At 47.5% G+C, this 13,995-nt stretch overlaps 1 protein-coding gene across 1 annotated transcript in view; it reads left to right on the top strand.

The window, feature by feature from the left end:
• Nucleotides 1–13,995, top strand: part of COL27A1 (collagen type XXVII alpha 1 chain) — a 167,681-nt gene that overhangs the window by 13,781 nt on the left and 139,905 nt on the right. The window contains exon 3 of the mRNA XM_009907077.2: nucleotides 2,217–3,655. Within this exon, the coding sequence (XP_009905379.2) occupies nucleotides 2,217–3,655 (1,439 nt within the window). The remainder of the gene's footprint in view (nucleotides 1–2,216; nucleotides 3,656–13,995) is intronic.

Genomic DNA, 13,995 nt, shown 5'->3' with positions numbered 1-13,995 from the left:
ATCCTTATGTCTTTGCAGAGCAGCCACCAAATGAATAGCTCCTGGAGTGTACAGCACCTCTGCCTAGTAGAGACACAACACAGTCTGTCTCTGGGAGAGGACTTTAAAATATGTGTAGAAATTGGAAGCTGCAGTCTAGCTCCTAGTTTATGTGGCAAATTTATTTCCTTAGGGCTAAATTGTGATACCTTTGAAGTCTGTGGCAAGGGTCCCACTTGACTTTGCTAAAGCCAGTCCTTACCCTTCGCTATTCCATGGGCTCTGGAGTTATCCTTTATGAAGATACTGCTGTGATTCCCTCAGTCAGTGCAGAGAAGCTACAATGACAGACAGTCCTGTTGGGCAATATGGCAGAAAAACATTGGGATTTCATAGTATGAAACAAGTACCATCATCAGCACTGGCACATGCTGTGCAGTAAATCGTCCCTTCTGCGTAGAGTGGGAGCATTTCCATCTCCTTCTACATCTGATGCATCTTCTCCAGAGTAGTCTCTGCTGCCTTAGAAAAAGGGAGGTGGGAATAAAGCTGAGCTCAGACAAAGCAAATATTGATTGACTTGTTCTTACATACAAAAATGGCCAGGGTTTTCGCCAAAGTCAAGGAACAGAGGTTTTCTCGTTATTCTCCTCCCTTTCCTGGCCAGCCACATTACAGGCTTCAGACTGGCTTGAGCCTACAACCCTTCTGGCCAACACTGAGGATCTCTTTCAAGTACCAGTACTCCAAATATTGGGTATTGTGCTGAATATTTCATAGATGAGGGTGGAAGAGGCAAAATTCCAAGGCCCCTTTAGAGAAGGAGCTTGTTTTCCCTTTGGACAGCCTTCAATTTACTTTTCCTTTTAATGTAAGAAAGCCGCAGCCCCATGGTGTTAGGTGGTGTGCTGCCACATCTCAGGTTGTCAAATTCTTACCTTGTGAGGTCAGAGTCTGGACTGTCCATCCTGGGCTAGCTGCCCCAGGGAGCACTTCAGCGTTTGCTGGTCATTGAGTAGCAGGGGTGCATTTGGGCAGGCAAACAGGAGGGAAATGCAGGTCCTCTGGCTCATTTCAGCAGTGGTAGTGTCGTGGTAATTGTTTACAGCCTTGTCTTTATCTGTCTACACTATGTAGGTAACATCCTCTAATAGGCCAAATGCTCAAGCTGGAGTAAGAGAACAAGGGTTTGGGTGCATACACGCTTTTCTAGGGCTGGGCACATATAGCTTAGCAGCTTTTCTCACGTAGACCTCAGCATCTTCCCCAGTTAAGCTGTTCAGCAGAGATTCCGGCCAGTTGGCTCCAGGTTATGTTGCTGTTGCCTGCTAATCTGCCTTGGACTCTGGGATGTGTGTGACTCCTGTTAGACCTTGGGGCCAGAAACCAGAGCATTCTGATTGTCCATTGCAGACTTCTGCAGTTGAAGAGAGGTGCTTCTGGACGTCAGTCTCACCCATTCAGTCTTGAACAAGGCACCTGGCTCCTAGGTGACAAATGCTGGTGGCAGGTCTTTCCTCTATTGCCCAGTGGCTCTCCACAAGCCGAGTCTGGTTCTTTCAACCTATTAAATTAATTTGAGGGCTGTCAGATGATCCACTGGGGTTAAAAAATGAAGTTTAAAAAAAAAGTGTTGCTTTTGAGAACCTGAAGTGGTTCAGTGAAACCTAGCTGCAAATTTTTTTCACTCTGGGAGACACCTTTGCTTCCCTAAACTCTCTGGAGTCTCAAAGATCAAAAGCTGCTTCTCTACTAATTTGGAAAGAGGCAGATACAAGGGTTTTGCTCCCTTTGAAAGTTCTGTTACTTGCCTTCTGGGGATGTAAAATTTTGCAATCCAAGCTCAGTCTGGTGTTCAAATTCCTTTCCAGCTGTGTGGTCAGTACTCAGAATTAAACCCCAGAGAAGTGGGCTATTGGTGCTCAGTGGGAAATTTCCTTGCATTGAGGTCAGCTCCCTTTGGAACATCTGGAATGGTTTCCTGGTGAGACAGGATAACTATCCAGATGAACCATGGAGCTGATACGTTTTGGCAATTGCTGGTGACCAAGCTGAACATGCGTTTGCTCCTCAAGAATGTGCAGAACAGCTATGTGCTCTCCATTCTGATTACTTGAGTGTACATTTGTGTGAGGATAGTTGAGGTTTCCTGCATCCTGTTGCCTTTTTACACGAACTGGTTTATCCCAGCCCTTGGGTTCCCAGCACCTTGCAATTTCTTTGTGCTTCCCTTTCAGACGTGGACGTTCTTCAAAGACTCAGCCTGTCAGGGAAAAGGCCATCGAGTGGATGGTCCTCATCACGTGCAGTTCCTCAAGGAGTCATTCCTTTCAAGTCAGGGGTCATCGTCACTCAGCGAGCACGGATCGAAGCACCGCTCAGCGCCATCCTCCCCGCGGGCTCCCGCACCGACCTGCTCCTGGTGCTGAGCCTCTGCTCCCACCGCATCAACAATGCCTTTCTCTTTGCTGTCAAGAGCAAAAAGAAAAAACTGCAGCTGGGGGTCCAGTTTGTGCCTGGGAAGATCATCGTGTACGTGGGCCACAAGCGCTCTGTATATTTTGATTACAATGTCCACGATGGCCAGTGGCACAATATGGCCATCGATATCCGTGGCCAGACAGTCACTTTATTTACTTCTTGTGGGAAGCGCAGAGTACATGCGGATTTGCATCTTAAAAAGGACGAGGCACTGGATCCACAGGGGTCTTTCCTCTTTGGGAAGATAAACCAGCACTCTGTGCAGTTTGAAGGAGCCATCTGCCAGTTTGATATTTATCCTTCTGCCAAGGCAGCTCATCATTACTGTAAATACCTGAAAAAGCAGTGCAGGCAAGCAGATACCTACCGGCCTAAACTGCCTCCCCTCCTTCCCCTCCTGCCCAGGGATCCCAGTGCCTCCCCGAGTACCCCACATCATACGGAGCTCTCGCTGAAGGGCCTGAAAAACCTGACCACTGCTGCTCCATCCTTGGAGCTTGGCAGGGTCACTGCACCCCTCAAGACTCGGGGTTCAGGCACAACAGCCATCACATTGGTACCATCCCCAACATCACTGCCAAGACTGACGACTAAAGCCACAAAGGTCACAGTGGCCCCACCTCCCGTTCCATCCAGTACTAAAACACAGCCACCCACCCGTTCGCTCCCTCAGGCAACAGTGACAACCCCCAGGGTGTCTCGCCCCACTCCCAGCACACACATGGAGAAAAGTCCCCTTCCTACTGCCGTAAAGGCCTCACCAACAAGCCACATCCCCACCACGGCCAGCAGGAAGGAATCCAAGCAAGACACCAAAAAGAACAACCAAAAACCCACTGTTGAGCCCTCTGAAGCACCCAGTACTGTAAAGCCAACGAGGAGGATGACTGATAACACAACCAGCAATGTCCACGTTGTCACCCTGAAGCAAACCCCACAGAACCCAAGCAAGGGGCCTGTTCCAAAGAAGCATGTGCCGTCCCCCACCAGGAAAGCGGATCCTAGCAACGTCCTTCTGGTGTACACTAAACCGCCCCTGGGATCTGCCCGTCCCGCCTCAAGGGCCAGGGCACCAGCCTTCAACCTCACTACCCCAGCTGCCACTGATGGCTATCAGATCTTTGACCCACTTGGACCCACTCCATTTCCATTTTTACTGGGATATCCAGGAGTGAAAGGAGAGAGAGGACCTCAGGTAAGTTCAGGCTCTTAATGCTAACTCTTCCTGACCACACAGCTCAGCCAAGTGGTTGGCAAACCATAACCTACAAGGTTTTTACAAAGACTAGCAGTAGCAGCCAAACACTGTTACAAATCACAGAATCCCAGCATGGGGCTGGAAAGCACCTGTGGAGATCATGTAGTCCAACCCCCCTGCTCAAGCAGGGTCACCCAGAGCAGGTCACCCAGGATCACAACATCCAGGCAGGTTTGGAATCTCTCCAGAGGAGACTCCACAACCTCTCTGGGTGGCATGCTCCAGGACTCCAGCACCCTCACAGGAAAGAATTTCTTCCTCCTGTTCAGATGAAACCTCCTGGCTTCCAACTTGTGCTTATTGCCCCTTGTCCTGTCAGTGGGCAGCACTGAGGAGAGACTGGACCCATCTTGGACATTTCCGATGGTAACAGTTTTAGCATCTCTCTCAGTGTAAACCTGAGTGGATGTGATGGTGGATGCCCCTTTGAAGTTTGTGATTAAAGTTGCTGCTTAATGTTACATTTAAGAAAAGAAAGAAAAAAACCAAATCTCACCTTCCTTCCTACAAGGTGCTGGTTAAAATTTTGAGGGCCAGATTGAGGCTCTGGTTTCTCTCAGGCCCAAGAGGGCAGAACTTGCTGGCCACCTTCCAATGAAAACCCAGGTGCCTCAAAAACGTGCCACAAATCAGCTCTTTCTTAAAACTGGTTCTTAATTTGTTCTGTCCCTGAAATCCGCATTTCCAGCAAAGTGCCCTGTTTCAGCAAAAGCAAGCAGAGAGATTTCTCTCCTCTGTTTTCCATGGTATTAAGTTAATTTATTTTTCTTATTCCTCATAGCGTGCTCCTAAAACGTGCAAAGAGTTTCCTTTATAAATTTAACTACTGCATTCCACACACAATAACCACTCTCAGGGTGTATATCTTGGCCATCCCAAAAGTATACACACATTTGGTAATGCTAAAAGCAGTCAGGCCACAGTCAACATCTGTAGCTTGGGTTTTGGTTTGGGGTTGGGGTTTTTTTTTTCTTTCCCTTTTTGAAATGCAAGAATGCAAGCAGGATCCTTAAGCTGGCCAACTCTTAGGAGGATTTGGTGTTCCAACCCTAGCTTTTCGATGTATTGTGTATAGGAGAGAGGGGTTGTACATGTAAAATAAGTTGCTCCCAGACACAGTCTTTGGTTGCCAAGTTCCAGCCTCCAGCAAATTTTTACAGCTGACTTCTTTAAATAGTGGAAGAAGGGTTTACAATGGAAATATTGAGACTGGCTTAGGGAGCACGATCAACAGCCCTTGTGTCTGCAGATGTGTTGCTCATTGCTGCAAGTAACACCTAAAGTGCAATGGTTGTGTTTTGCTAAGCCCTCAATAGGTTCTTACCTTCAAGGTCTGCATTTACTGGCTGTCTCATTTCAAAGCAGCGTGGCAGATGTCTCTCCTTGTAATTTGTGTGGGGAATCACTGAGGAGTGTGTTTTGTTCCAAGGGTCCTATAAGGAAAAACTTCTCTCTTGTGAGGGTGTCAGAGCACTGGAACAGGCTGCCCACAGAGGTTGTGGAGTCTCCTTCTCTGGAGAGATTCCAAAGCCATCTGAACACAATTCTGGGTAACCAGCTCTAGGTGACCCTGCTTTAGCAGGAGGTTGGAGTAAATGATCTCCAGAGGTCCCTTCCAACCCCCACCACACTGGGACTCTGTGAGTTCTATGACAAGGGAAGGTGCTGCCCCTGGCAGTAGAATGCAGCACAGGCAGCCCTGTGCTCCTGCCTGACTTTCCAGGCACACATCCCTGATGTAGTCTTTGTACTTGGAGACATTTTGCTAAATCTCTGAGTAGACAGAATGAACTTGAGTGATTTTTATCTTTGGGCAATCTTCTGTGTTTCATAGAGAGTCATTTCAGGCATATTTCCAGGAGGAGAAACCCACTGGTTGTGAACTTCACTTAAAACAGCACTCAGCTGTGAGGGGTAAATCTGTGTAGCCTTCACTGAGCTCAGTGAAATCCTGACCTTTTCCACCTTCTTGCCCTGCTCAAGTGTCATGAGGGTGACCAGGCTCCAACCCTCTCACTTCCCTATGCAATGTAAAGGGCTTATTATTGAACTGGAGTGGAAAATCCTTCTCAGCTTGTGAATCATAGCAAAGAAACAGATTCAGGCTGTGGAGGCCTGAGGGAAGAGATGGCAGGATTTTTCCATCCTGTCTGAGAACAAATGGAGTCCTGAATTGGGGGAATGGAGAACATTTTGAGGCTCTGTCTGGCTTATCCTCTCTGACTGCTGGAAACAGTTGGCACTTGGGGAGGGAAAGGTTATGGCTTGGATGGAGCTGGCTGCTGTGCGGTGCTCGGTCGCTCCTGTGACTCACTCGGAGATCTCTCTACCATACTTTGTTGGACGTCTCTGACGTGGGAAGAGAAAGAGGAGAAAAGACCAGAATGGGGATGACATATTGAGAAATTAATGTAGCACTTCTATGGCCAGGCCAGCATGTTTCAGAGTGAGTGCTGATAAATGCTGTGTGCTTGAGTAATTACCTGGCGCCGTCCTCGCGTTGCTGGGCAGACGTTTCTGATGAGGTCAGTACAGCCCTTCCTGCTGGGCTGCGTGATATGGCAGCACGGTGCTTTCCCTGGACAGGGCAGGTTGTGGGCTGGGAATGTCATTCCCAGTCTGGCACATGGATGGAAGGATGAAGTGATTGATCAGTTTTCCCAGTGGCGGTGACCCACAGGCTCTTTGAGAAGACTTTAGACAGAGAAGGTGTATAGGAAACTGCCAGCTCCCTTTTCAGAGAGGACTGGGGACACCTTGGCAGTGGTTTATGGACAGCATCCTGCCTGTCTGGCTTCCACTCTGAGAGAAAAGACCTTCTTTCATCCTGATCATCTCCAAATCAGGATGTGAATGACAACTATGGTATGAGGCAGTGATGAGTCAGGCGCTGTGGTCTCTGGTTCTGGTTTTGTAAATGCTACCAAACTAATCATGGTATAATTTGGTTGTACAGAATGGCCCCCTCCCCACAACCAAGGGAGCTGTCTGCAGGGTTAGAGGAGTGAAAGCAAGGGGCTAAAAAGGTCTGTTCACTTAGCAACAAAAGGCAGTACCCTCTGTGAATTGATCTGTCCTGAAAGACCACCACAGTGCTGCACAACAGGAAATGGAGATGTAGAGTCCCACATGCAACTGATGACAGAGCAGTAATTTTTCAGGAATGTTGGGTTTGCTGGGAGGCTGGAGGAGGCAGGATAATAGGTTCTTTAAAAAGAAACAATTTCTTGGGAACCATTAATAACCACAAGAATTTAAGATCTCTGCTCTAAATTTCTTTTGTGGGGGGAAGAGCAGAAAGAACACCCAAACATCATGCTAAGTCAGTAACACAGCCCTGACTCAGCAGCTGGCCAAGATCCCTCTGAATCATCCCCAAGGCTGCCTGCAGCACCTCTGCTGAGTTTTCATCAAGATCTCCTGTCCCTGTGATGGCTGAGCAGCCTTCACTAAGCTTGCAGTGTGTCCTCAACACGTGCCAGCTTGGTCACCCACAGAAAAAATATGTGTATAGAAAACCAGTATTTTGTTGCCAGCTTGTCAAACCTTCTAACCCTTGTAAGGCTGTGATGTGGTAGGTGTTTGAGTCCTTCAGTACATGGGGTAACATTTGCTTCTCTATACCAGCAGCAGGTTTGATGGGAGATCTAGGGAGCTGTAGCCCACTCCCGTGCCCATCAGCATGGGGATGCCTGCTGGGATGTGCATGTTCTGTGTAATGAGGTAAAGCTGCTCAGACCTGGCAGAGATGGTCTAACTGGGGTGACCATGGTGTACCTCAAACTGGGCCTTTCTCCTACTCCTATCTAATACGGCTTGAATTCCCTGGCTTTTTAGCCCCTACAAAACAGCAACAACAAAAAAACATATTGGCCTATTTGCTAAAGTGTCTGAGGGCTATTTTTAGAGCAAGAAAACCCGAGTTCATGAAGAGGCTGTGGAAGCATTGAGTAACAAGAGCAGTGAGGAAGGAGGGAGCATGTTTCCAACAGCTCCCCAGCTTCCCAAGTCAGAAGAGTCCCTGGATGGACACACCAGCAGCCTCAGTTCCCATCCATCCAGTGCAGTGCATGCCCAGGAGCCCCAGGTTCAAACCCTGGTGGCAGCAAGCCCAGCCAAAGGTTTGGTGTCAACCTGGCAGGCAGCCTCCTTTCAAAGGCAGATGTGTTTCTGAGTCTAGACTGCTCCAGCTGCCATCTTCCGCACGAGCGGTTTGTCTTGGAGCCCAGCTCCTTCCATAAAGAGCCAGTCCCTGCCAATTCAATCAGTGGGTAGGAGAGAGAGGTGATTGGGAACACTGATAAAATATGAAGTGCTTTTTTCCAGTCTTCCTTGTACCAGAAAAGGCTACTCCAGCTGACAGCCTATGATAAATTAAGGAACACACAACATGCTTGAATGTCTCTTAATGAATGAGTCATATTAATACAATAAAAGAAAAGGAAAAGATCACACACTTTGTATAGTACATGGGAAAAGTTTTAAGCTCACTCACAGAGTTGGATCATGATTTTTTTGGTTTTGTTTTGTTTAGTTTTTGCTAATTTAACCAGAGCTATCCCCAAAGGGAAGCCTTTCTGCAAGCAAATGACTAAGCACCAGAGAGCTCTATTTGCATAAAACAAAAGTTGGTTTTGAAGAGCAGTAGTTCAAAGTGTGATTGAGATAAATGTGCTGCACAGGATGCAGGGATGTATTGTGTAAATGCATACAGGAACTGTAATAAATATTTCTGGGGGTTAAGTGAGTGACAGAGTATGGGATTCCTCTATTTCTTCACACTCCTTCAGACTTCCTTCCAAGGCCTGAGGTTGCTCAAGAGTCTGAAGTGCCTCATGCAGAGACTATTCCTGAAATGTCTCTATAGAAAAGCTGCTTTCATCAGGCTGGAATACTAATATTTTGTTATGTATTGTGTTGCCACTCCATTAGGAACCCAGTTGTAGACAAGGACTTTTCTGTGATAGGTGTTGCACAAACCCAGAATAAACATCTGCGTCTATTGCGGAAATCATATTACAAGACTGGCTTTCCACCAGCTCCTCGGCTCCTGCCAGAATTATGAGGGCTTTTTCAACTGGTTGAAACCCAGATGTGTTCCAATTTAATAAGATAAGTCTGCCTTGGAAAAGAAAGTAACCAAAGTACTGGATTTCTTATTTCTTATTTTACCCCCAAACTGCAGATTTGTTTTAGGCAGTGCTTCAAGCCAGGTCCTATTTCCCTCTGCGCAGTGCCTGGCAAAGGCGGTGAGGTGAAGCAGGGTTGGCATGTCTTTTGGGGATGAGGTCTTCTGCTCCTGTTCTATTCTCCTGAGCAGGGGATTTTTAATCCTAGTGCTGTCCCTGTAGTGGCTCAGCCCCTCTGTGCTGGTGCTTTCCAGACGTGCAAGGCCAAATGGTGGATTTGTGTCAGTGGCCTTGCACGTGAAATATGCCTTGTCTTCTGGGAAGAAAACAAAACCAGGTGCTTCATCTGCAGGAGTAATGTCACTGCTCAGAACCTGATGTCAAATTGAGGAGAAGCTTTTGATGCATTTTCTGAGCTCCCTTTTAAGCTGGCTTTTACCACATGCATTCACATCTGAGACAGAAGAATGCTCTCTCCTCTCTCTTCAGACCTTGCAATGTTTTGCACCAGCGCAGGATGCCCACCTCTGGAGGGCAGCCCCTTTTTGGGAGGGAACTCTGCCATTAATGCTGTGCAGGGGTACAGAGCAGGGGAGGCAGAAGTTGTGAGGACCCTAAATTACAGACCTGCCAGTCTATCAGTGTGGAATCTGAGCTGAACCGTGTCCTGGGTAATCATCGTGCTATTTGCTGCCAGGCTGCATGCTTGCCTCTGGAGAAACCATTGCAGGAAAGGTTTCCTCTCTGAGCTAGCTGATTCGGGAGTCACTCAAAAGGAAGTCAGTCATTTCCCAAATCACAGCAGCAATTCCTCTGCTGATTACACTTTCCTTCAAGCCCTCTCAGAGCAGGTTCAGCCCTGCTCAGGTTCTGAGATCTGAAGGCGCCTAGCTGCCAGCGGCACCGCTGTGGGCAGGGGAGGCAGCGTGAGGAGGGTCACGATGTGGGAGAGGCAGAGGTATAAACTGGCTGATCTTGACAGCAAGAGGAAATGGTGAGATTTCTCTTCTCCTCAGGGTCCGATGTATTTCCCTTTCAGACAACTTAGCTTAATTTTCCATTTGCAATTTGAAGCTCAAAAAGCTAAGAAGAAAAGGCCCTTTTGCTCCGGAAAGCTTCCCAGCAGCAGCTTAGAATAAATCCTATAATCATTTGGTGGGATCAGTCATTGCAGCTAATGCTACCGCGGGAAACTGAGAAGGGTTAAATTTTTAGGTGGCTGCCATTAGCTGCTTCACAGAACTGTACAGGCTGGTTAACAATTCATCTGTTTGGCTTGAGAAGAGAGAGAGAGTCTGCTTCTGCCACATTTCTCCTTGATCTCTGATTTTGCTTTGTGTGATAAGAGGAGGTGTGCTCTGCCATCGGTTTGCAGAAGGGAGCAGGCAAGAAGCCAGGGAGACAAGAACCAAAGTGCTTGGAGCAATATCTCACTGCAGGAGGCCATCAGCTTTGCTGATCTCATGGGGCTTCTGTGCAATGGGAGGGCAAGAGCAGAGAAATGATATCTTTCTCCAGCTGCCAGGAGAAGGAAACTTTCCTGTCTCCTTATGGAATTCTCCAGGGATGCTCCAAAGGGTACAATGTAGAGGTCCACACAGGCTCTATGAGATCAGTTTAACTCTTCCCTGGACCTCTACATTAGAGGTGAAGGTGGAGGTGTCTCTGGTGAGCATAGGGACTGCAAGGACATTGCCTCCTGGCAGATTCACAGCTTGCTGCATGGTGACTTGTTGATAGATGTCTCTTACTCTCCATGTCTCAGAGCCTTACATTGTAAGTGGGACTGCATCCATCATCTGTGAGCAGCTGGGCCCTGATCCAGTCTTATTCTTTTTTGGCTGCCTCTGCGGATGTGCATTTTTCTTTGTGTGTATTTCAGTACTCTCTCCCCAGGCAAAGCCAGTTGTCTGACATGGGCCTCTCGTTTGGGAGCTTGAGCTGGATGATGCAGAGGCACAGGTACAGGGCAGAGCAGAAATGAGTTAGGAGGAAGCCACAGGAGACTTCACATCCAGTCAGAACTGCGTGAGAAGCTACAATGTGGGCTTGCAGTGTGCTGTGTTTCACAATCACCTGTGTTCATCCAGCTACCCCAGTCCTCTGCCCCCCCTGGCTGGCTGCTAAATCATGTATGGTCACACTTTTCCCTTATGCAGTTACCATAGTGGCTGATACCTTTCAGCCACTCATCCCACAGTCTCCTTACTCCTCTTACTCTTCAGAAGAGGGGGGCGGGGGGGAAGGGTGAAGGAAAAACAAATTGGACAAGCTGGAAAGGTAGGCCCAGGTGAACCTCATGAGGTTTAACAAGACCAGGTTGGGCGGGGGGGTGTCGTGCACCTGGGCTGGAACAAGCCTGATTATCAATATAGGCTGATAGAAATCACCTGATAGAAAGCAGCCCTGTAGAAAAGGACTTGGGAGCTCTGGTGGATGAGAAGCTGGACATGAGCAGACAGTGTGCACATCAAAAGGAGCCAGCAGATTGAGAGAGGGGATTCTGCCACTTTGCTCTGGTAAGACCTTGCCTGGAGTACTGCATCCAGCTCTCTGTGTGTCCTCTCCTTCTAGGACAGGCTGAGGTTGTTCAGCCTGGAGAATAGGAGGCTTCGGGGAGACCTAATAGTGGCCTTCCATTACCTGAAGGGGGCTACCACGAGGCTGGAGAGGGACTGTTTACAAAGGTCTGTAGTGAGAGGATGAGGGACAATGGTTTGAAATTAGAGATTTAGGTTGGATGTAAGGAGGAAGTTCTTTACCATGAGGGTGGTGGAATGCTGGAACCGGTTGCCTGGGGAGGTAGTTGAGGTCCCGTTCCTGGAGATATTCAAGGTCAGGCTTGATAGGACTCTGGGCACCCTGAGTGATGTAGTAGAAGATGTCCCTGCTCTCTACTGTGGGGGTTGGACTAGATGAAGTTTGGAGGTCCCTTCCAATCAAAACTATTCTATGATTTGGACTCTTGAATTGTGTACTGCTGGGTTTGTGCTGTTCCAGCTAAATGCCTTTCTTTCAACTCCATATTCCCACTCCAATTCAGGTATTAACTCTCTGTTATGTTAGTTTCAGTTTCTTCTGAGCAGCCCAGATTTTTGGAGAAGGTTTTTGTTCAAGTGGCCAAGTACAATTGCAGCTGCTGTTAGCAGGAAGGTGGATAAGGTCACCTCAGTTGTGGAAGACAGGGAACACAGTTCTCAGACAGTTGCATCTTCTCTTTTACTACATCTGGGAGGGTAAATGGGGATGAGATTTGATGGAGAAGAGTTTAAGAACTTGAACTCATCTTTGTTAAACTCTAACTGTTGCTGCATCAGTTGCATTGGATCCATGTTGTGGTAGTTATCCTCCCAACTAAGAGGGAAGGGGATTTATTTAAAATAGAAGCTTGGATTCTGGAGCACAATCATACAGGAGGCTTAAAACCTCCTCCAATCATGTGTCTATTTGCACAGCTGTATGATTGCATTATGCATGGGGCCCTGAGCTGGCATAATGGCAGGTTAAAATGCTGTGCGTGTTGCTAAAACAAGGGTCAGCTGTATCAATGTAGGTTGTTAATACAAGGAGCAGCAATACTGTGCTAGCCAGCAATAAGTCACTTGCAAAGGGTCAGATGAAGGCTCTAGAGACTGGACATTTCCAGGACAGGTAGCAGCAATGAGGGATAAGGTGGTTGAAGTCCACCCCCCGTGTGCCTTAGCATGGGAAATTTAATCTACTGTTCTGTGTAAGCGCTTACACTTCCAAAACAATCCTTTTCTTGACATCCTTACTACAGATGGAGTTAACTATGGGGTGGTGGTGGGGGAAATGTTGTGATTAATTTGATGTCCTGAGAAGTTACTACCACAGAGAGACTTACCCTGAGTTTTGCTGACTCCTTCTCTGATTTATTATTTATTTGAATCAATGTCTTTTATACCTTGAGTACACAGTAATTTGCTGTTTATGTATAGGAGGGTTTTTATGGGAGTGTTTGTTCATGAATTATCTGTTTGGTTCAAGCAAGTTTTCTCTGTTCAAAATCTTACTCTGGGCTTGAGATTTTGAGAACAGATCTCCAGAGATAGTTTTTTGTGACTAAATCACGCTCTTGATGACTCCTGAAAACTGCCTTGCAGATCATGAACTTTTCACTACTCCTCAGGGTCTGTAACACTCTGAAGAGCCTGAGCAGCTCTGGATGGCAATCCTTCAGCAGCAGCAGGGTCAGCCTTGCAGCAGGCTCTGCTCGGGGCCATTGTGCATGTGAGGTCCTATAGATACAACCCAGTGAGAAGGGAGCAAGGCCATGCTGGGGCCAGAGCGTGGCCATGGGGCTTATGCTGGACCCGCTCTGCCCAGTGTATCCATCTTCCCCACACAGCATGGCTCTTGGGACCTGCTCTCCTGCCCACCACGTGGCTAGAGAGCTCAGCTTGCCTTCCAATATCCTTCACTCTACTTCTCTGGATCTCTCTCTCCCCCCTGGATGTGATGAACACTCTTGCAACAAGCTACTAGAATATAAACCCTCTGGGAAACACTTTAATTAACAGTTATTCTTGTTAGATATGTTTGGCTTGGGGGGGGAAAGAAGTTCTGAGGAATTATGAGGAGTTGCAAATGGCTCTCCAGAAATCTGAATTCTCCAGGACATTAGGGGGGGGAAAAGTAATAAAAACAAAAAAGATATTCAAAGGAGTTCAAACCTCATTGCTTAAGTGTATTTTTCTAACCTGTTTCAGATCAGTGCACAGCTGGGTGCCTGATATCTCCACTTTGTTCTCACCCTCTTCCAAGCCCCCCCACTGCTTTGACATGTATGAGTTGCCCTCTCCTACATTATAGAGCTGTATTTTAGAACTTCCAATATTGACACCAATTTTATTATGCTTTATAACATGTCACTTTAACACAAGAAGTGCTGGGATGTGGTTAGGTTGTAACTCATGAAGGAACCTGCAGCACCAAGGGCTGTACATCCTCAGCCGATACGTATTACCACACACAATGTTCCTTCCTCACCGAGGAAAACACCGCTCAGCCTCAACACATCACTTCTGTAACGTGCTGGCATGTAGCAGGAAACTCCAAAGCTGAGAGACAGTTGTGTTACCCCTGTGTTACAGAACAGGTCCAGGAAATGGAAGTGTGAAACAGCTG

The sequence above is a fragment of the Dryobates pubescens genome, chromosome 29 (genome assembly GCF_014839835.1).
Source record: "Dryobates pubescens isolate bDryPub1 chromosome 29, bDryPub1.pri, whole genome shotgun sequence".
In the NCBI taxonomy this organism is placed as follows: domain Eukaryota; kingdom Metazoa; phylum Chordata; class Aves; order Piciformes; family Picidae; genus Dryobates; species Dryobates pubescens.
The sequence above is the reverse complement of the archived record's forward strand: the minus strand, read 5'-3'. Positions and strand labels throughout refer to the sequence as shown.